Below are 19409 nucleotides of genomic sequence, written 5' to 3' on the forward strand. Positions count from 1 at the left end.
GTTGGATAATGACAGCAAGAATAACTTTACTGAGAAGGAAGCTTTGTTGGTGTGATATACCATAACTGTGTCTTTCTGAGCTTAGGAAGTGACTGGACTGGGGTAATACTCTCGTTTGGCAACTTTAAGTTTGGTGGTGGGGTTTTTTTTTGGTTTTCTGGTTTTTTGACCTGTGTTGCCCTTGTTAGTACAATCAATCTAAATTTAAGTTACAAGGAGAGGACCCTCCAACAGCATTTGGCAGTTTAATAAGGTACATTTTAATTACCTTTTATGCTTGCATGATTTCTGTAACATATGTATTCCCAGCTATATTCTGAAACAGCTGGGAAAAAAAAGAGTTGAATTGTCAGTGAGGGGAAAAAAAATGTTTAGAGAAAACAAGAAAGAATACAGTAACATTTAAGATGAGTTCAGAAATATTTGTGGCAACTTGTACATTTTTAATATGAACACTTGTTCCCTAGAAGGAAAAAAAATAAGCCAACAAATGAACCCTAACCTAACAAATATTTCTAGTTTTTTATTGGGTGAAATAGGGATGGCAATATGCCCAACCGTATTATGTTTTTGTTAAAGTGAAATGTCTGTATTTGTGTTTTTAAGGAAGGTGGACAGGATGAATATTCATTTAGTCAAGCCTTAACACTCTCTGCTTCTGTTGTGCTTAATTAAGCACTTGTATTAAACACACATTTAATACAAATGTTCAAGAAGTTAAAAAATTAGAAACCACTTTGAAAATTATATGTGAAGAGCCTTCACTTTTAGTTTCCAGTATTCTGACTGCTTAGATTAAATACAGCCTAATGATTTTTTAAAATTACTTTAAAGTGTTACTCTTGATGTTCAGCTGCCTGATCAATTTTCTAGATTCAGGTGACTTGTTACTGCCATGAGCATGTTCTGTTTGTAGTGAACTCAAGGTCATTTTATCTGAATCGGATGAGTATTTAAAAAGCATTCTCCTTGATTTTTGTTAAGGAAGAGCTGTTGCAAAGGCAGTTAAATGCTTGGCTAACACAGGATAATCCAGACTGTGTCTGACTCTAGAAACATCAGTTAACGTGAACTTGAAATAAATATTTCAGTAAAAAAACATTGGTAAAAGTGGTGACTTCAAAATGAACAAAACCAAAACATTCATTCTGTTTTATAGGTGGAAATTAGCTGTGCAACTGTCTTTATGACCAAAACTGGCACACTCTCCATTGACAGTGTCTAATGGGACAGGAAGTGAGGGGTATGGAAGAGTTTACAGCACACTGATCTCTTTATTCCCACTCTTTTTTCTATAAGGTCACAACAGTTTTTTCAGAGGTTTCCTTATGTACTGGGTGATTTTTCTACTTTTTGTGTTAGCTATACTACCTGCAGGCTTATCTCAGAACTGACTCCAGGCACTGGTATTTGACAACTCTCTAAAAGATTATCTGTGAACCTTAAAAACGAAACAACAAATAAGCTAGGAGATGAATGCCTGTTTTGATGTGAGGGATAGCTCTTTAAAACTGAACTGTGGTACATTTTTTTGAGTTACGTAAATTTTCATTAAGAAAAAGAAAAAAGTAGCTTTAATTTGCAATTAATTGTACTCCAGAGTTTTTTGTGGAATGAATTTTTGAATGTTATGCTTCTAAATTCCAGTTATTCTGAAAGTTGTTACATTTCAAACTTTTAATCATTACTTCTTCAGGGGATAAAAATTCTTATAAATCAAACTTTTTTCAGTTTTTGGTCTGTCTTATTGTTGATGAACCAATGACAGTCTGTTCTAAATATTTTTGTTTATGAACTATCTTTGCCATTGCAAAATTAAACCACTAAATAAGTTCATAGTTTGTAGGATTTGTAGAATCTTTGAAATTCTTCAAAACTGCACAACTTTTTGATTTTCATTTCAGTGCATAGAATATCAACATTTTTGTTGGGGTTTGCAGTACCTGTGCAGTCAGATTGTGAAGATGTTTGATACTTCAGTTACTATAAAAATTATAACAGTAAAATGAAATACAACAATTAGGTCTTATCAGAAATTTCTGGTTTTCTTTGAGAACACTGTAATGAAAGTGTCATATGAAACACAGAAGAAATAGATAAAGTATACATACTTTAGGGGAAGGAAAAAACCCCTGTTTTCAGAAAACAAAGTGATCATTATGAGGGAATAGGCTAGTGAATGACTGAATAGAACTGAAAGATCTGCATTATATGCATGTACTTGTTGAAGCAGTTTTGGAAGTAGGATATACACATTTTCCGTATATTAGTACATTTGTGTATTATTTTTTTTTTCCAGACACTGACCCCTTCAGCCTTTTTACTGGAGTTACTTTGAGGCAATATTGTAGTTAGTCCAAGACTCTCAAGGCACAGACTGAAGTGATATGGAATACTTAAAAGTCTTTCTGCTCTTCTGAACCAGATTTTTTTTCCCTTCTAAATGCAGATTTATAAAGCCTGCACTACAAGAGGAACAAGGAAAGGATTTTAGTGAAGGTACTTCCTGATCCTGAAAAAGTCAGGGGGCTTCAAGCCCATCTTGGACCTCAGAACACCTCACAACTTTGTGGTAAAAGACAAATTTAAAATAGTGCCTTTGGGCTTAATCCTTTTATCCTTAACTGGAGAGTAGTTATGTGCTCCAGATTAGGATATGTGTGCCGCTACAATCCATCTAAATCATATAGGAAGTATATGTATCTGGCATATGTAATAGGTACATAACGTTTAAAAGTCTTGTCTTAGGTTGATGTTGCTATTTTTGTGTTCTCAAAATTTGTAGTTCTTGCTGTGCTGTTGTCTGTTTATTGTGAATGCTGTTTTCTTGAGAGTGTTCCATGGTTTGTTCTTGAGAAAGACATACAAAGTTCCTGTTTCCTGTGAGAGTGGAGGGCTGGATTATGTGTCTGTCGTCTGCCTAATTCTGTGCCTTTTGCATGAGCAATGGATATTATAAAGATTTATCTGTAGAGTTATAAAAAAAGAGAATTCATAGGAATGCATGTGTGTGAGTTCTCTCCCCTTCATTAATGAGCCTAAAATTCAGCTTTGGGTTTGTCACTAGGAAGGGTAATCCTGGAGTGATTCTGAAATGTCAAACTAAGATAATGGAACTTTTTTTAAGAACAGGATCATGTTTTTATTTATTTGTATCTTAATTCAAACTGTCAACCACAACGGCTTTTAGAAAGAATATTTAATTTTACCATAGCTCTATTTCTAAACTACACGCTTAACTTGTTCTTCAAATAGTGTTATAATCATAGCATTATTTTACATTGTGTTAGTCTCTACTGAATTCTTGTGAATTTACTTATTTATTAATAGTATCTCTTTTTTATTTCTTGATGTCACCAGTTGGATATTGAAATGAAGAGCTGATCTGTGGATAATAGATTCTGTTTCCACTGTTTTCTACCTTACGAAAGCAGCACAAATTTATATTGTGTGCCTGTAGTTTCAGGTTGAGATTACCTTCCTACTAATTCTTCTGCATGATATTTTTCATAAACTGCAAAAGATGTCTTATTAGGAAGATGAAAAAAGATTTTAGTATTCTTCATATTTGATAATATTTGATTATATGTATTCAAGATTAATATTTAACTCTATAATATACATTTTAATTGGATTACAATTTGCTCCTTAGATGTAAATTGACTTTTTTTTTTCTTGCTACATCTGTGACATTATTGGTGAATGAAAAAACTTATCTGAATGTGATGCAGAGGAACATATTAGTATTATTTATTTTATCCAGTTAGGTGAGCTGATAAATCTCTTTAAACTTTATCCAGTTAATGAAAAGCCTCTTGGGAAGCTATTGGGATCTTCTTTTGGGGATAACCTGCTTTACTCTAGATAGAGACTAAATAGAGAACTCTTAGCTTAATTTGATTTTTATTAAACCACACATACTCCCATTCCCCCAAATTTCATGTTTACATCTGACACTATATCTGAGAGTGTAGCTCTTGACTCATAAGTTTTCCCTCATAAAAGACTTCTTTATTTGATAAAATGTCTTGGATTGTATAGTTATGAATTGTAATGTTTTCAGTATCTACTGTATCTCAACAGCTGGTTGCCTAGCTATTTTTTAAATTTTCATTGATAAATGTTGGATATCACATATTATTCAAATTATATAATTTGGTATCTGAGTAGGGGGGAATTTTTTTTGTGCAAAGCGAGGCCAAATACAAGCAAGGAATTCTTTAGGTCAGATAATAAAGTCACAAGTTGTTTCCTTTTCTGTCAGTCATGCTAATAGAGTAATCATAAATAGATTATAAATTTGAAGTCATACTGGGAGCAAACACTCTATATAGGATTAGTATTTAAAACTATCTTAGTAAACTAGAGACATTATTTCGTAGTCAGAGAATGAAATGAAGCAGGCAAGTGGAAGAATAATGTGTTGACTAATCAAATAGACAGTAGTGATGCAGAAGACTAGGCATTCCAGAAGTTCAGACTGAGAGTGTTACTTGTATGGTATCAAAAGCAATTTTGCTTTTGGGTGATTGAAATGGAAATATTCTGTGTAAAATACAGCTGAAATAGTGTGCTATACTCGAGTGATGAAGAGTGAAAAAAAGTATCCAGTTTTTGAAAACATACTTTGAGAGATGAGACTTGAAAGGTGAACAGGAAATGATTACTAATTCAAAGAAAGCAACCAAAGAGATCTAGAAAAAGCATAATCTGTTTAGTTTGGAAAGACTGATAATGAAGAAGATAAATACATACAGGTTTGTTACAAAGAGTTGTATTATACTTGCAATGGAAAAAATGAAGACATACTTGGAGAAAATGTTGTTTAAAGTAACAAAAAATATAATTGTATATTAACAAAACTGGTTCTTGAGCTGCAAAGCATTATAATCAGTTTTGGATATTTTCAAGAACAGTGACTGCAGCATTTGTCAAAGTTTATCCTACTGAATTCTCATTTTGGTTGAGGTCAAGCTACAGCAACCTTCTAGTCCAGTGGGTTTTTTGTTAGTATCTAGATTTTAATTCCTTTCTTCAATTTAGTCTTGAGAGTGATAGCAAAATAGGATACTTTGTTGTACCTAGCATGACCTAAGATTATAGACTAGTCTGTTTGGTACACAGGCTTCTGCTTGACCAAGTGGAATAAAAGGGAAAAGTGGATTGGTTTAAGGCAGGCAAGACCTTCCTGTGATCTGAAGTGTTGCCTGATGTTTATATGAAAACTCATTGCTCTAATAAGAGAACATCTCTGCTTCGAGGTGCTGTCCCTAATGCACAAGTACAACAATTTATACTCCGTTTGTCATACAGGCCAATGGAATTTCCTGTTTAGGATAAAAAGGTTTTTTTCCTCTATTTTTTTTCCATTTTTCCAAGTGACAAATGTTATTTTGTCACTTGGCAGACCTACTATTATAGAGTAATGCTTGTGGGGTTTTGTGGAGGGGTTTGTTGTTTGTAGGTTTTATTTTCACTACTGTGGGAAGATAGATTTCTGATGATGTGAGGATTATGGGGTAGTGTAATAACTATGTAGATTAACAGAAACAGATCAATTCTCTATAGGAATGCAAAGGGTCAAGAAATTTCCTAATACTGGAAAATCCTTCATTTTCACTCTACCTCTCCACACTCCTCCATCTCCCTGTCTCCCAGAAGTTCTTTTTCTGTAAATTAGTTGGTATGGCTTGACATGGAAGTGTATTTCCCTTTTTGGAAAAAAAACCCACAAAAACCTCTGATGCAGAATGATTCCATCTGACGGGTATTACCAATTTTGTTCCCTTTCAGAATAAGAACTAGGAAGAAAATAATTTCTCTGCTATTGGAAAAGTATCCATGCGTATCTCTTCAAAAATACATTAAATAATTCCTCAGGGGATTGTGGACTTTTTATGGCAAAATTAACTGACACATTGATTTAGATGCTTTTTGTTTCCTTCTTTTTCGTAGGGTTTGCCTCTATTAAAAGAAGGTTGTGGGCCAGATGTCACTGATAATAGTGCAAGGTGCACAGAGAAATAGAGTTCAGTGTTTTGAATAGCATAATAAAATATAATAAAAAATACATTATAAGAAAAGTATAATTTGGATGAAATCATGAGAACTTTTTTGCATTTCAGAAATAAATATTCATGTTACAGAGAGGGAAATACAGATAGTTTAAATACTGTCAGAGCCAAATTTTCTTTAAAACAAACAATAATCAGACTTCAGGATGTTTGGAAAGTGGATTGGTCACATGAGTTTCATGCATGAGGTTTTGAATGACTTTGTCCAAAACTTTCTCTGTTACATAACTTTCTTACTAATTGGATTTGGAATAGGAATCAGAAGTGTCTTGAAATGCTGTAAAACATACAGTTTCTGAAGCTCAATTTAGTAACTGAAAGAAGAGTTTTAGGAAAAAAGCATTAATCTGCTGTCTAGAAGAGTGTCACAATCACTAGCCTGCACAGTTGGCTTTTGACGAATCTTGTTCCTAAAAGAATATTAAGAACAGAATATGGATTGAATTGTTGGAAAATATCTGATTTCTGTATAACCAAAAAGTCAGTATGAACAGATAATATCCTGAACCCCTTATTAAAAAGAAAAAAAACATTAAAATTGTATATATGGCATTTATTTTCAGAAAAATTGTTTTATAGGCTTTGTCAATCTTTAGTAGTTCGTAGCAGAAAGGTACACAAAATGAATGAGTGGACCTGTACTTAAAAAGTCATGTTAATCATACTTTTGACTGAGGAAGCCTCGAGTCTTATGTGAGGAACCGTAAGTGCTTTGAACAGAGATAGGTAGCTTGACATAACTTTTTTTTTACCTAGTATTTTGAGTATATTGGGAAAATATTCAGACTTTTCCAGAATTGTTATGGTTAGGTTTGATTCAAAGTTTTTCCCCATGGACCTCTAAAGCAAGGAAAGAACTTTTTAAATAACAGGAGAGGAATTTTTGTGGTCAAGTTATTTTTAGTTTTATTCTGTATTAAATAAATGAGGAAAATAAGTATGTACATGTTGTCTTGGGCTTCAGTGCAAGAATCATGAAAGTCTTCAGGGGAAGTTGTACATATTTGCAATGCATAGATAAATATCTGGTTTAAGTAGGTGGTTGTTCTTTTCGTTCCATATACCTCCATCCCCAAAGACATGGACCACCCAGGGCTTGTGTGTGTCAATTCATAGCATTTTTTTAGAATTCTGTATTTCTTGGACTTTTTTGTTTGGTTTTTTTTTTAAGCTTCAAAACATACATCAGAAGTCACATAATTCAGATTTTTTAATGGTATTTTTGGAAGCTATCATGGCAAGCAGTGCTTTATGCAGTTTAAATAGTAAGCCCTAGTGTCTTTCCACCTTATACACATCATTGTTTGGTAATTAAATGTTGCTACTTATTAACTCTTCTCACATCTTTTGAAGTAATTTTTCTTGCAATTTTAAGATATGAAACAGTTTTGATTTTCTCTTTATCATCCTAGTGAGATGATTTTTTTTAGAGAATCTCAGTTTTGCTTAGAGTTCTAAAGTCTTAGTCTATCAAAGTCCATCTACTGCCAAGATCTCAGAATACATTTTTAGCTAAATTCTGATTTCTAACCCACCAGTTATTCTGGCGACCTTTAACATATGTAGTTACTTAATTCCTTTTCTCTATAGCTTAAAGCATTTTAATGTGTTTTCATTACTGCTCCTCTTGATATTTCAGAATTTATGTGCATTTGTTAGTTTTCTTTCATTCTTCAGTAGAAGGCCTTTGATATACTATATAATTTCACTTCATGGCTTATACCTTTTCTCAGTTTTGGGTGTACTTGTTGCATTTTTTTTTTCACCACTCAATGTGTTTTAACTTAGCCTCTATAGGAGAAGAGTGAAAGAAACTAGCTTTGTAGATCTTGTTCTTGTAACTTTTTGCATTAAAATTGTGCATGTGGGTGTAGGGAACTGATTCTAATGAAACTATTTATGATGCAAAATGTTCCAATCTGTCTTGGAGGGTTTGTCAGAGAAATTTTAGTAAACCTGGTCAGTCTGAACTTTGAATTGGTTTTCAAAGCTTATTTGAATAAAGATCCTCTGCTGAGCAATGAAAGCTGTTGTCTTAAGCTGTAGTGAATCCAAGTGTATGGAAGAGGTGGTCTGAATGAGCCTTTGTCACTGATGACCCTCTGACTTACTAGTAGTGAGTTGTAGTTTCTTGCATTATTTGAATGCCTTCCTTGTGAAGGCAGCATTGAATGAACTTTAAAAGAAAATGGTAATTTAGTGTTACTGGTAAATGTTTATATCAATATATGTGTCCGTATATTGATGCACATCAGTGAAACAGAAAACAACGATCTTTTAAAATAGTGAAACTTTTCAGTTTAAGAAAAAATATTCTTTTAGGAGGCAAAGATTAAAGTTGTTAGAGATCTGAATCATCTTTATTAGTATTTTTGCCTGTAAATAAAGGTACACCAGTTTACATGTTTTCTTGATATTTTAATAATGAAAGTATTTGAAATAAGAATGGGGAGTGACTGTTTCTTGCTCTGGCTGAAAATGTTCCACAGCAAGTTAAATCTTGTATTGCAGGAAAGAATAGTCAAAAATATTCTTTGATGCTTGAATGTGTGCATTTAATAGGGTTTATTAATGGTATATGGTAGGTTTTATCTAGGGAAAGTGGTCATGCTTGTATGACTAAGAGACACCTGTTCTGAGTTTGAGACACCCAAAAAAGTATGGGGTAAAAAAATTCAAAACATATCTTTCCAAAAGTGTCTGAAAAACAGTTGTTAGGATTTGCTTCTCTGAAATTGCAAATATTTACGATTAATCCAGTTTAGGATTAAGAGCTGAAATCTGCACCCATTTCTCATTTTTTGATGGGCTGAGAGCAGTTAACTTGTGCTCCCTGTGCACAGATGAAATATGTGGTCTCTGTGAGTGAACTGGTCATGGTGTTATCTGTGGAAAGTTATATGATTTCCTTTTGTTTCAGTACATTTTGTATTAAAATAGTTTCAGAATTCTTAGATTACTTGAATAAGTGAAAGAAATTATGGCTGGCACTCAGCCATAATGCTGTTTCTGAAGTAAAATATTTCAGATAAAATTTTTTTATATGAACTTTACCAATAAGCATTAAAACCCTGTCACTCTTCAACTGGATGAAAGATGTGAACTTTAATAGTTTTCTTGGTGTTATTGCCAAGGACCAGTGATCTGAATAATGAAAGGAAAATATTTGCTTGCTGCTTCTGAAAGACAGTAATGTTAATGGTTTTGCCTTAAAATATGGGATAGAAAACCTTTAATTATTATCAATAATGCTTCTATGTGTAATGTAACTGTAATGCATTAAGCAGTTTTGCTCAACTTTTTTGTATGACATTGTTTGCAATGATATGGCTTGAGTGAAGTGTAGCTCTTTTGTTACATATAAAATTTAAAATTGTTATAATGGGATGTTATTTAAGGGTGAGAGTTGAATGGTGCTTTGGAAGAAAAGTGCTTTAATTACATTAGACAGTGCTTTTTTATATATGCACAGTAATTACATCTTACTTAGTATAAATACTTCAGTTTTGCTGGAATAATATCTCAAAAAAAAATATTAGCATCTAGGCAAAATGCTTGCATTTCAATTGATGAAAATCTACCCTGTCATTAGTAACTTCATCTCACTGCCTTATTATTCTCTACACACATAATGCATTGATTCAAGAAGGTATAAAATGTATGTATCTTGATATAACAAGAGCTTTGTTTTATCCAAATTAAAAAAAGTTAATCTGGTGAAATATAATAATAATATGGCAGTTCCTAAGGTCTTTTGTCATGGGTAAATTTGTCATGCGACTAATTAAAGTTGTGAAACATGTTTATATCTGTGGGAAGGTGAACAAAGTTCCTGGAAATATTTTTGCACTAATATGTTTTTGCTTGGCAGATAATTTAAATTTAATGAGGATGTGTAGCATTACTGAAAATTTATTATATGCATAGGCTCACATTTTACTTGGAGGCATAAGAATTGAGGAATTCCATTGTATAAACAAACTGAATAAATAAAATATTTTTGTAATGTTCTGCTGATAGGTGAGAATTAGGATTTATTTTGAGCTTTGGGATTGGATTATCTCTTAAGCTGTATTGTTCCTGACAGAGTTCTTACCTTCTTCTTTGAAGGAATATGAGAAATTCTTAAAAAGTATTTTATTAATTCTATTTTTTTCTGTTACTACTTTCTAATGGGTGAGACTGAGACCAGTGTTGGTTTAGTTAGGTTTTGATTCCACTAATGTTGTTTAAAAAACAAACCAACCAAAAAAAAAAATCATTAACATTAACCAAAACATTTAATTTGAAATCTTATCCCAAAAGAACGTTAACCCCAGTTAAAGAGAAGTGTAAAATAACCTACCCAAGTCTTGGAGAGGCTCTAAGAAGGTCTTGGACAAGTTCTTAAAGACTCCAAAAGCTGACCAAGAATATGGTTAACTGTTACATTGTCTGGTAATGTAGGAGTCTTCAACATGAAACAGGGTAAAAGAGAGCACCCCAAAGCATTTCTTTGTTGTGACCACAAATATACATTGAAATTTGTTGTTATGCATAGAAGTCATGATTTAACAATACTTCAGCACAGGTATCTAAAGAGTTGAAAGAAAAATAATTTTTATTGGAAACTCATTCTGTGTATGGCAGGTAATCCAAAGGTTCTTGATATAGAAAGGTAATATAGCCTCTGATTTTGTTGATTCAGCTAATGAGAAACTGGAGTTGACCTTTCATTTCCTGCTGATTATGAGATAATAGGGTAGCAGTGAAGTGTTGTGGAATTTACCAGTCAAAGTCTGACACTGGAAAAAAGAGGAAGCCAGTGAAAAGATAAGGGGAAAACAATAGCCTCCTTAGGATTCTGCATATCTGTAGAGCAAAACTGCATTTGTTAAAATTAGTGTTGCAAAAAAAAAAAAAATCAAAGAACAGGATGAAAAAAGAGTAGTTGAGAATTTTCAGCACTACTGAGAAAAAGGAAGGATTTTCCTTATTTGTCTGTATTACATTCTTGGTATAGTGGTAGATTAACTTAAGTCTGATGTTACAGCATAACTGTGTAAAAGTCCTCGAAGCAGTTTGCTGCTGTCTCTCAGCCCTGAAGTTTTATTATTTCCTTATTTCCAAAGTGTCATCTCAGCAGTTTTGTCCACTGCTTGCCAAAGTTTATGGTACCAGGGAGAACTTACTGTCCTCTGGCATGTGTGTAGAAAGAGCGCTACCCTCAGTCTCTACAGAGCTAGTGTTGGAAAAGAGAAAAGATTAAAGGGTTTAGCTATGTAAGTAACTTGTTCACAGGACCTTAGTTGTGCTGTAGTGCCAGTGAATAATGGAGCACAGAGCAACTAAATATTCAGGTAAGGAATCTGGAAGAGTTACAGTCAGAATGTGAGATTATGGGAAGAGGTTCAAGGTACAGGTGATCTTTAAGTCAAAGACCTGAGTGACAAATTTGTAGTTTGGATGGAAGGAGACAATGCTAGGTGAAGTGGTTTGATCTGGGAAGGGGGTAATTAAATTTGAAGGGAAAGAAAACCACAGACTGAACCCTGAGGTACCTGCGTAGGAAATGGAGCAGAGAGTGCTGAGGAGAATCTACTCAGGAGAAATGTTAAAGGAGTGATTTGATAAATAAGAAATGGGTAGCGTGGAAACTGTTGAAAGATACTCATGGAGGAGTAAATTGTGCTTTACAGTGTGAGGATCAAGAAGATAGAAGATAGAATTTTTGTTCTTTGTTTAAAGGATGACATGATCCTGCTGGGTCAGGAACTGGCTTGAGGGCCGGGCCCAGAGAGTGCTGGTGAACGGAGCTGCATCCAGTTGGTAGCCGGTCACCAGTGGTGTTCCCCAGGGGTCAGTGCTGGGCCCAGTCCTTTTTAATATCTTTATTGATGATTTAGATGAGGGGATTGAGTCCATCATCAGCAAATTTGCTGATGACACCAAGTTGGGGGGGAGTGTCGACCTGCCAGAAGGCAGGAGGGCTCTGCAGAGGGATCTGGATAGACTGGAGAGATGGGCTGACTCCAGTGGAATGAAGTTCAACAAGGCCAAGTGCCGGGTCCTGCACTTTGGCCACAACAACCCCCTGCAGCGCTACAGGCTGGGCACAGAGTGGCTGGAAAGCAGCCAGGAGGAAAGGGACCTGGGGATGCTGATCGACAGGAGGCTGAACATGAGCCAGCAGTGTACCCAGGTGGCCAAAAAGGCCAATGGCATCCTGGCCTGCATCAGGAACAGTGTGGCCAGCAGGAGCAGGGAAGTGATCCTTCCCCTGTACTCTGCGTTGGTGAGGCCACACCTTGAGTATTGTGTTCAGCTCTGGGCCCCTCAGTTCAGGAAGGATATTGAGGTGCTGGAGCAGGTCCAGAGAAGAGCAACGAGGCTGGTGAAGGGACTTGAGCACAAGTCCTATGGGGAGAGGCTGAGGGAGCTGGGGTTGTTTAGTCTGGAGAAGAGAAGGCTTAGAGGCGACCTCATCACTCTCTTCAACTACCTGAAGGGAGGTTATAGCCAGGTGGGGGTTGGTCTCTTCTCCCAGGCAACCAACAATAGGACAAGGGGACATGGGCTCAAGCTCTACCAGGGGAGGTTTAGGTTAGATGTTAGGAAGAAATTCTTTACAGAGAGGGTTATCAGGCATTGGAACGGCCTACCCAGAGAGGTGGTGGATTCACCATCCCTGGAGGTTTTTAAAAAGAGGTTGGACGTGGCCCTTAGTACCATGATATGGTAATTGGAGTTGGATCAAGGGGTTGGACTTGATGATCTTGGAGGTCTTTTCCAACCTAATCTATTCTATGATTCTATGATTCTATGAATAGAGGGAAACTTCAGGGAATGGTTGTAAATAGGGCATCTTTTGAGTTTGTCAATGAAAAGACGTGAAGTACAATGATAGTCCTAAAGGTGCGCGAGGCACAAATGTTCTGGTAAAATTTCATTTTTCTATACTTACAATTTACGAACCTGTAATAATAATTAAAAAAAATATAGGCGAATAAAGAAAAAATATAGGCAAATAAAGGCTATTCAGCTCAGGACTGATTCTTTTAGTTAATAATATAATCTGCATTCAAATGGAAGAAAAGGCATACAATTACATTAAAAAATAGTTATTCCATATACACCTGTGAAGATATGCAAACAGTTGCCATAATGAATGTTGGTAAATTATAATTTAAATATAATTGTACTTTCCTTTAGAGCAGAGACAAACTACCTCCTTTAATGAATGTATGTCACATATATATATGTACAGCAGGTTTTGTTCATTACTTCATCGTTTCTAAACTGTGTTAAAGGGGCGGCAGTTGTGGATGAGAATTGAATAGTTCAGCCTGAAAAATAAATTTAAAATGCCCTTAAATATCTCGATTGTGCTTGCAACTGTAATAGAAATTCTTCAGTAATTAACAGGATAAATTAATGTATTTTTTGGTAAGGTATATTCAAAATTTCTTGTGGAAGTACTAGCATTAAGAAAAGAAGACCTGCAGAGAATTGATGTTGAATATCCATTGTTTCCTGGCTATGTTTTGTATATTATTTGTTGTGGTATGTACCTGTTGTTCTAATGTCGTTTTAATGCTCTGTATGTAAAATATATGTGCAGTAATACTAAACCTGAAGGAGGAAACTTGGTTGCCAAGAGATAATTTAGTAAATATGTTCTTTCAGATACCTTTTGATATATAATCCCACGGAACAAGAGCGATTTTCAGTGGTTTCAGTCCATGTGAATTCACCCAAAGTTAAATTATTGTCTCCACTGGGAAAACCTGTTACTGTCCAGATTAGTGCTGTGTGGGATGGAGCAACTACAGTATCACATGAAGCATATCAGGTACAGTACTTCAAGTAAAAAACATTAAAGTATTTTTGACAGATATTGTAGCTTCATAGTTGAAGAAAATGAAAACCATACTTTATGTATTGGCAATTCTATCTTCTGTAGACCATTCAGTTGTTTTAAGCAAAAAAAAAAAAAAAATTAGAAAACATACAAAGATTTAGCATTAATGTTTCTTAAAATGATAAGTTAGTAAACTTTTGTGATATGATGTATTACATTTAAAGGATGAGTTTCAGCTGCATGAACAGAAAATACTTAATGTATGTCTTTTCCCTTAACTCTCTAAAGCTGATTCTTTCTTCAAGTGATGGTCTATACACACAGTCACACAATCTGTATGTTCTCAAGCACTCCAGGTGGAAGGTCTTGTAAGGGCAATGACTTAAGCATTTAGATTCAGATTTTTTTTCTCTCTTCCAGATACTTGAGCTAGACATATGTCTTTGAGTCCACCCTTTGGATTTTTTTTGAAGCAAAGATTCTGAGAATTTTTGAATCATATATCATTATAGAAGATTGTCCACATCAGAAATTTATTTCATTAAATTCCTAGTGATACAGTAGTGGTGTATTATTGTAACAGTACTTTATTACTTTCAGGCTTACATTCTGGTTCCTTTTGACATAAGAACTTCTTTCAGGATAATATTCCTGCAAAGATAATTCCATAAGTGTCTCTCAGTTATGTCCCAAAGGAATAATTATTGGAGGTAAACCCAATTAAGTAGCTCGACCCCACACAGCCACTTGCTCACTGGTCCAGTGGGATGAGGGAGAGAATTGGATGGGTAATGGTGAGAAAACTTGTGGGCTGAGGTGAAGATGGTTCAATTGGTAAAGCAAAAGCTGTGCACACAAGAAAGTAAAGCAGGGAATTCATTCACTGTGTCCTGTGGGCAGCCATCCCCAGAAAACCAGGGCTCCATCACGCATAGTGGTGATTTGGGAAGGGCCATCATTCTGAACATCCCTCTTTTCCTCTTTCTTCCCACAGTTTTTATTGCTGAGTGTGGTACCACATGGCCTGGGGTATCCCTTTGGTCAGATAGGGTCAGTTGTCCTGTCTGTGTCCCCTCCAAGCTCCTTGTGCACCCCCAGCCTGAGCAGCATGAGAAGCAGAAAGGACTGATGCTGCATAAGCACTGCTCAGCAGTAGCTAAAACATCCCTGTATTATCAGTGTGGTTAATACTAAAACCAGGCACTATATATCCTACTATGAAGAAATTTAAGTCTATCTCAGTCAAAACCAGCACAATAATTAACAGTCATTGTTTGAGGAGGAGGAAATAAAATTAATTATCTGGACCTCAAATTCTAAGCAAATTGCTTTGGAGATGTACCTGGCATATTACTCTTCTCTGCAGATTATAGCTCTTAAATAACCAGAGACTGAAAATGAGGCACTTGCCTCGTATTTAGTTATTTAAATTTTTTGTATTTTTAAACGTAAATTTTAAACTTGTAAGTAAGATCTATGTGCACTTGATCCAGTACACATGCATCTCCAATAAACAGCAAAGATACTCAGAACCACACATTACAGCTAACATTTTTTCTTAACAAGATTCAGAATTATTATTGCATTAATATAATGGTGATCTTGATGCTGGGCAAATTAGTGATGCAGATATTTTTGTTTGTTAATTCTTCTTAGCATTCAGCTATTAATTTTGGAATGTCATTTGTAATTTCATAGTCATTTGTGTACTGTGGGAAAAATTCAGCCATCCTAAAATTATTCAGGAAAAAAAAGAGTTTGCCTGAGCATAAATTTAGTGTAAACAGTTGTTATTTTGCTATTTTCAGTAATGGCTTCTTATTTGCTCCCAACAGATCTCTTTTGTGGCACATCTACCACCTCTTGGGATTGGAGTTTACCAGCTTTCAGCGGATGAGAGTTCAGAAGCAGTGTTAGCTGACTATAATATATACATAAGGAATAGTAGGCAGGAGAAGGCAGACAGAATTTTCAAGATAAAAGAGATGGAGAATTCTGCAGATAATATAATCTTAGAAAATGCATACATGAAACTGTGGTTTTCGGGAATGTCTGGATTACTGGAGGTGTGTTGCATTTTGTTTCAAAACCCTATGTTTTACTTTTTTTGAGAATTTCCGTGCTTATTTGTGGGAAATTAAGTGTCAACTATTTCAAACACGAATCTCTGTCCTTTAGAAAATAAATACCAAAGAAGATGGTAAAAACCATCAAATGAAGGTGGAGTTTGCTTGGTATGGAACTACAAGTAACCGAGATAAAAGTGGAGCTTATCTCTTCTTACCAGATGGAGATGCCAAGGTAAACCTTCTGTTTGCAAAGAGATTATAATCTTGAAGTAACTTGAAGCATTCTGCAAATACAGATTGTAAGAGCTGTTTTTCTCAAAACTGAAATAAAAATTGTGTGGATAGACATAATGACATTAGTTATTGAAATGATTGGCAAGAGTCCATACTTTATAACCCTGGATCAGAGTAAAAATACAGTAGAAATCTGGAAATACAAAAGTATGGAGAATATTTCTGATTCACCAAAAAAGTTGTTACCCTTGCAAGTAATCCAGTGAGATGTGACCATTATTCATACCATAAAAGAAGTCATCAACCATAAAAGAAGTCACTTTTCATGGTGAAATTCATGCTGAGTAATTTCTACTTCTTTATTTTTCTGATTTTTAATATTTTTTATTATGAATGAGGAGCTTCTGGTTCAGAGCACAGTACTTTTCAAGCTGATATTAGCATATTTAGTTTAGTACAGTAATTAAGAAACTGAGTCCCAATTGGTGAATGTAAAGGCAGAGTAGGAAGCAACTGTTCTGATTTAGTTGCCTGGGGTTATCTGTATTTTTAGCTGTATAATTACTGAAGAGTAACAGCTAGTCCTCTTACTTTTGAAACTGGAAATTCAGAAATGGCAGTGTTTTTACACTAACTTAATTACCATACAGAATCTACTATACCCCTTTTGGAACGGAAAGGTGATATTTCAGAAAGCAAATGATAAAATAATGAACATTTACGAAGCTAGCTAGTTTGCGGCATATTTCTTCTGCTAAGTTTCTTCTGTGAAAACCTAAGTTGCATGCATAAGGCAAACTGGGAGTTCTATGTTTACTGCTTCAGGAAATAGGCAAGAGTAATCATTCTAGGGTTTTTTAGCAGGGAAAGGTGTTAGGCTTCCTTTTTTTTTTTTCCTGTTATATCTGTAAAGCAGTCTGCAAAGGACAGAACAGTCCTTTTAGCAGTCTCTCCTAGAAGCACACATTTTGAGGTCTGTGAGTTCAGAGTTTTAAACTATTCCATAATTGTTTCTTCAGTTTCATAATTGTTTACTTCAGATATGTTAAACAGGGTTTACTTATTCTTAATTTTATATGTCAGTGTTTTTGATCTGTGAATACCTGAAAAATATTGGTTATGGTTTTTAATTTTTACCTTTCACCTGCTGCATGGTCACACTAACTACTTTCATTATATATGATAATTAATCTTTTTTCTTGTAAAAGCAATAATCACTAAATCTAGCAGTTATATAGTTTTAACTACACTATTAAGCTATTTGCTTTATAAAAATAGTCTGAAAAAATCTAGGTAGCAAAATGCTGTGGTTTAAACAGAAAAGGTCTGTCACATGTCTGCAAGCAGAGTTAGAAAAGAAAAATTAAATTAAAGTGCATTTTTAGTTAACATTAAAAAGGGCAGTGTTCAGCTTTTGTAACATTTTATGCAATAAAAATGAAATCATGATGCTCCTGAAAATTCTGCTTCATTAATATTATGCCTCACCATAAGGCTCATTTGGCTTGCATTTTAATAACACTAATTAAGTTGTCCCACTGGGAATAACAACATAATTCTATAGTAGTTTCTAAAACAGTTTAAACTAACACTTTCTGTCTGAAAAGAAACACCATCTGTTCAGGGTTCTCAGTGTGATATAGATTGACTAACATTTTCTCAATCCTTCTTTGAATTGGCAATAGGGTAGATTACAGGCAGCTTTCTTGATTTTTGGCTAGGTGTTTTGTTTTTCTTTTTTTCCTGTCCCACTCATGTTATGTATTACTGCAAAATTTGCAAAGAATTATTGTTATTTGTGTTGGATTATTTTCCTTTCATATGAGTACAGTTATATCCTGTCTTTGCCTTCGTTAATTGGTTAATTTGTCATCTGACAAGTCTTTTGGTTTACTTTACTTTTAGTTCTTCAATGATCAGGAATTTTTTTTCTTCATTTAGTTTAATCATCTGTCTAACCATAGTACTTATCGTGACATTTTGCTGTTGGGTTCTTCTGCCGGTTTAATTTTGGAAACTCGGAGCTGTAATATGCTAGGTTTGCAGTTTAGAACAATAGACAGATACAATGCATTTCTGGTCATCAGTAGGCTGTTATAAGTGGTGGTCTGTGTAGTGTAATGTCCATGGATCTAAACCTTTCAGGAGTTTCATTTGATTTATCATCCTCGTGGCTGACCTAAAACCAGCCTGATGTGCTGCAACGAGTGCATTCTTGCTAAGAAGTGGTTAGGCCTCTAGTATAAGCACTATCCTGGACATCAGCAGAGACCTGGGTTAGTGACAGTGATTTACAGAGTATTAAATAGAAGCTACACAGAGCGCTGGTATCTTTCTGTCGCTGCTCTTGAAAGAATTGCTGGACTTCAGGGTATATGACACCATGGAAAACATTGCCATTGGGGTTGTGGCACAGGGTCTTGTAATGGGATATTCTGACCCTGCTGTCTCCAAAGAGTGAAACTGTGAAACCAGTTCAGTAGCACTCTCAGACCAAGACACCAGTGCAAAGTCCAGAACACTGATACAGAGCAGGGACTCCATGCTGCAGCTCTAGAGGTAGGACAGTCCTCCTACTGTGCCTTTGTATTTTCTGCAAAATAGAGCAAAAGGAAAGCACCAGGGAAAAAGGCAGCATCTTAGTTTTTTTAACTGGCAGTGCTGCTTTACTCATTAACAGTGTTATCAAGGTTTGGAAGAAATGGATTTGCTTGGACCTCACAACAAATACAAACAAAAGCATCCCATCTATGAAGGAAAAATATGTTTTTATTTCTTGTGATTTTGCATATCTTTAGATTGGGGGGGGGGGGGGGGAAGAAAACAGTATTCAGTAAACTTTGAAACAGGTAGATGTCTAGATTTTCTTCTATGTATTCAATACAATATGTGATGACTTTTTATGAGCCCTTTTAATATCCGTAGGGAATAGAGAAAAGCAGATTTTTTTCCAAAGAGTCAGAGGCTAAATGCTTGTGGGATCAATGTGAGTAGTTGATTTTTTTGTTTCACAAATAATTTTTTCAGTATCAAAGTGATGGTTTTTTTGTAGATACAGGAAATTTTGATTCTCCCTCAGGCAGCTAGGTGTATGATTCTGCGTATGTACTAGCTCCCATAGGTACTTATGTACTAACAGATTATATAAGAAAAGAGATCTTTTTTTTTCCCTGCAGGATTTCTAGTGCTAGA

General features: G+C 34.9%; 1 protein-coding gene across 1 annotated transcript in view; it reads left to right on the forward strand.

Moving 5' to 3' along the window:
* The window catches only part of MAN2A1 (mannosidase alpha class 2A member 1), a 114845-nt gene that overhangs the window by 63767 nt on the left and 31669 nt on the right, over positions 1-19409 (forward strand). The window contains exons 13-15 of the mRNA XM_027712610.1: positions 13740-13905; positions 15750-15980; positions 16093-16215. Coding sequence (XP_027568411.1) covers positions 13740-13905; positions 15750-15980; positions 16093-16215 — 520 coding nt within the window. The remainder of the gene's footprint in view (positions 1-13739; positions 13906-15749; positions 15981-16092; positions 16216-19409) is intronic.

This window comes from Pipra filicauda, unplaced genomic scaffold, assembly GCF_003945595.2.
Source record: "Pipra filicauda isolate LSUMZ 115617 unplaced genomic scaffold, ASM394559v2 scaffold108_size2327098_pilon, whole genome shotgun sequence".
Lineage (NCBI taxonomy): Eukaryota > Metazoa > Chordata > Aves > Passeriformes > Pipridae > Pipra > Pipra filicauda.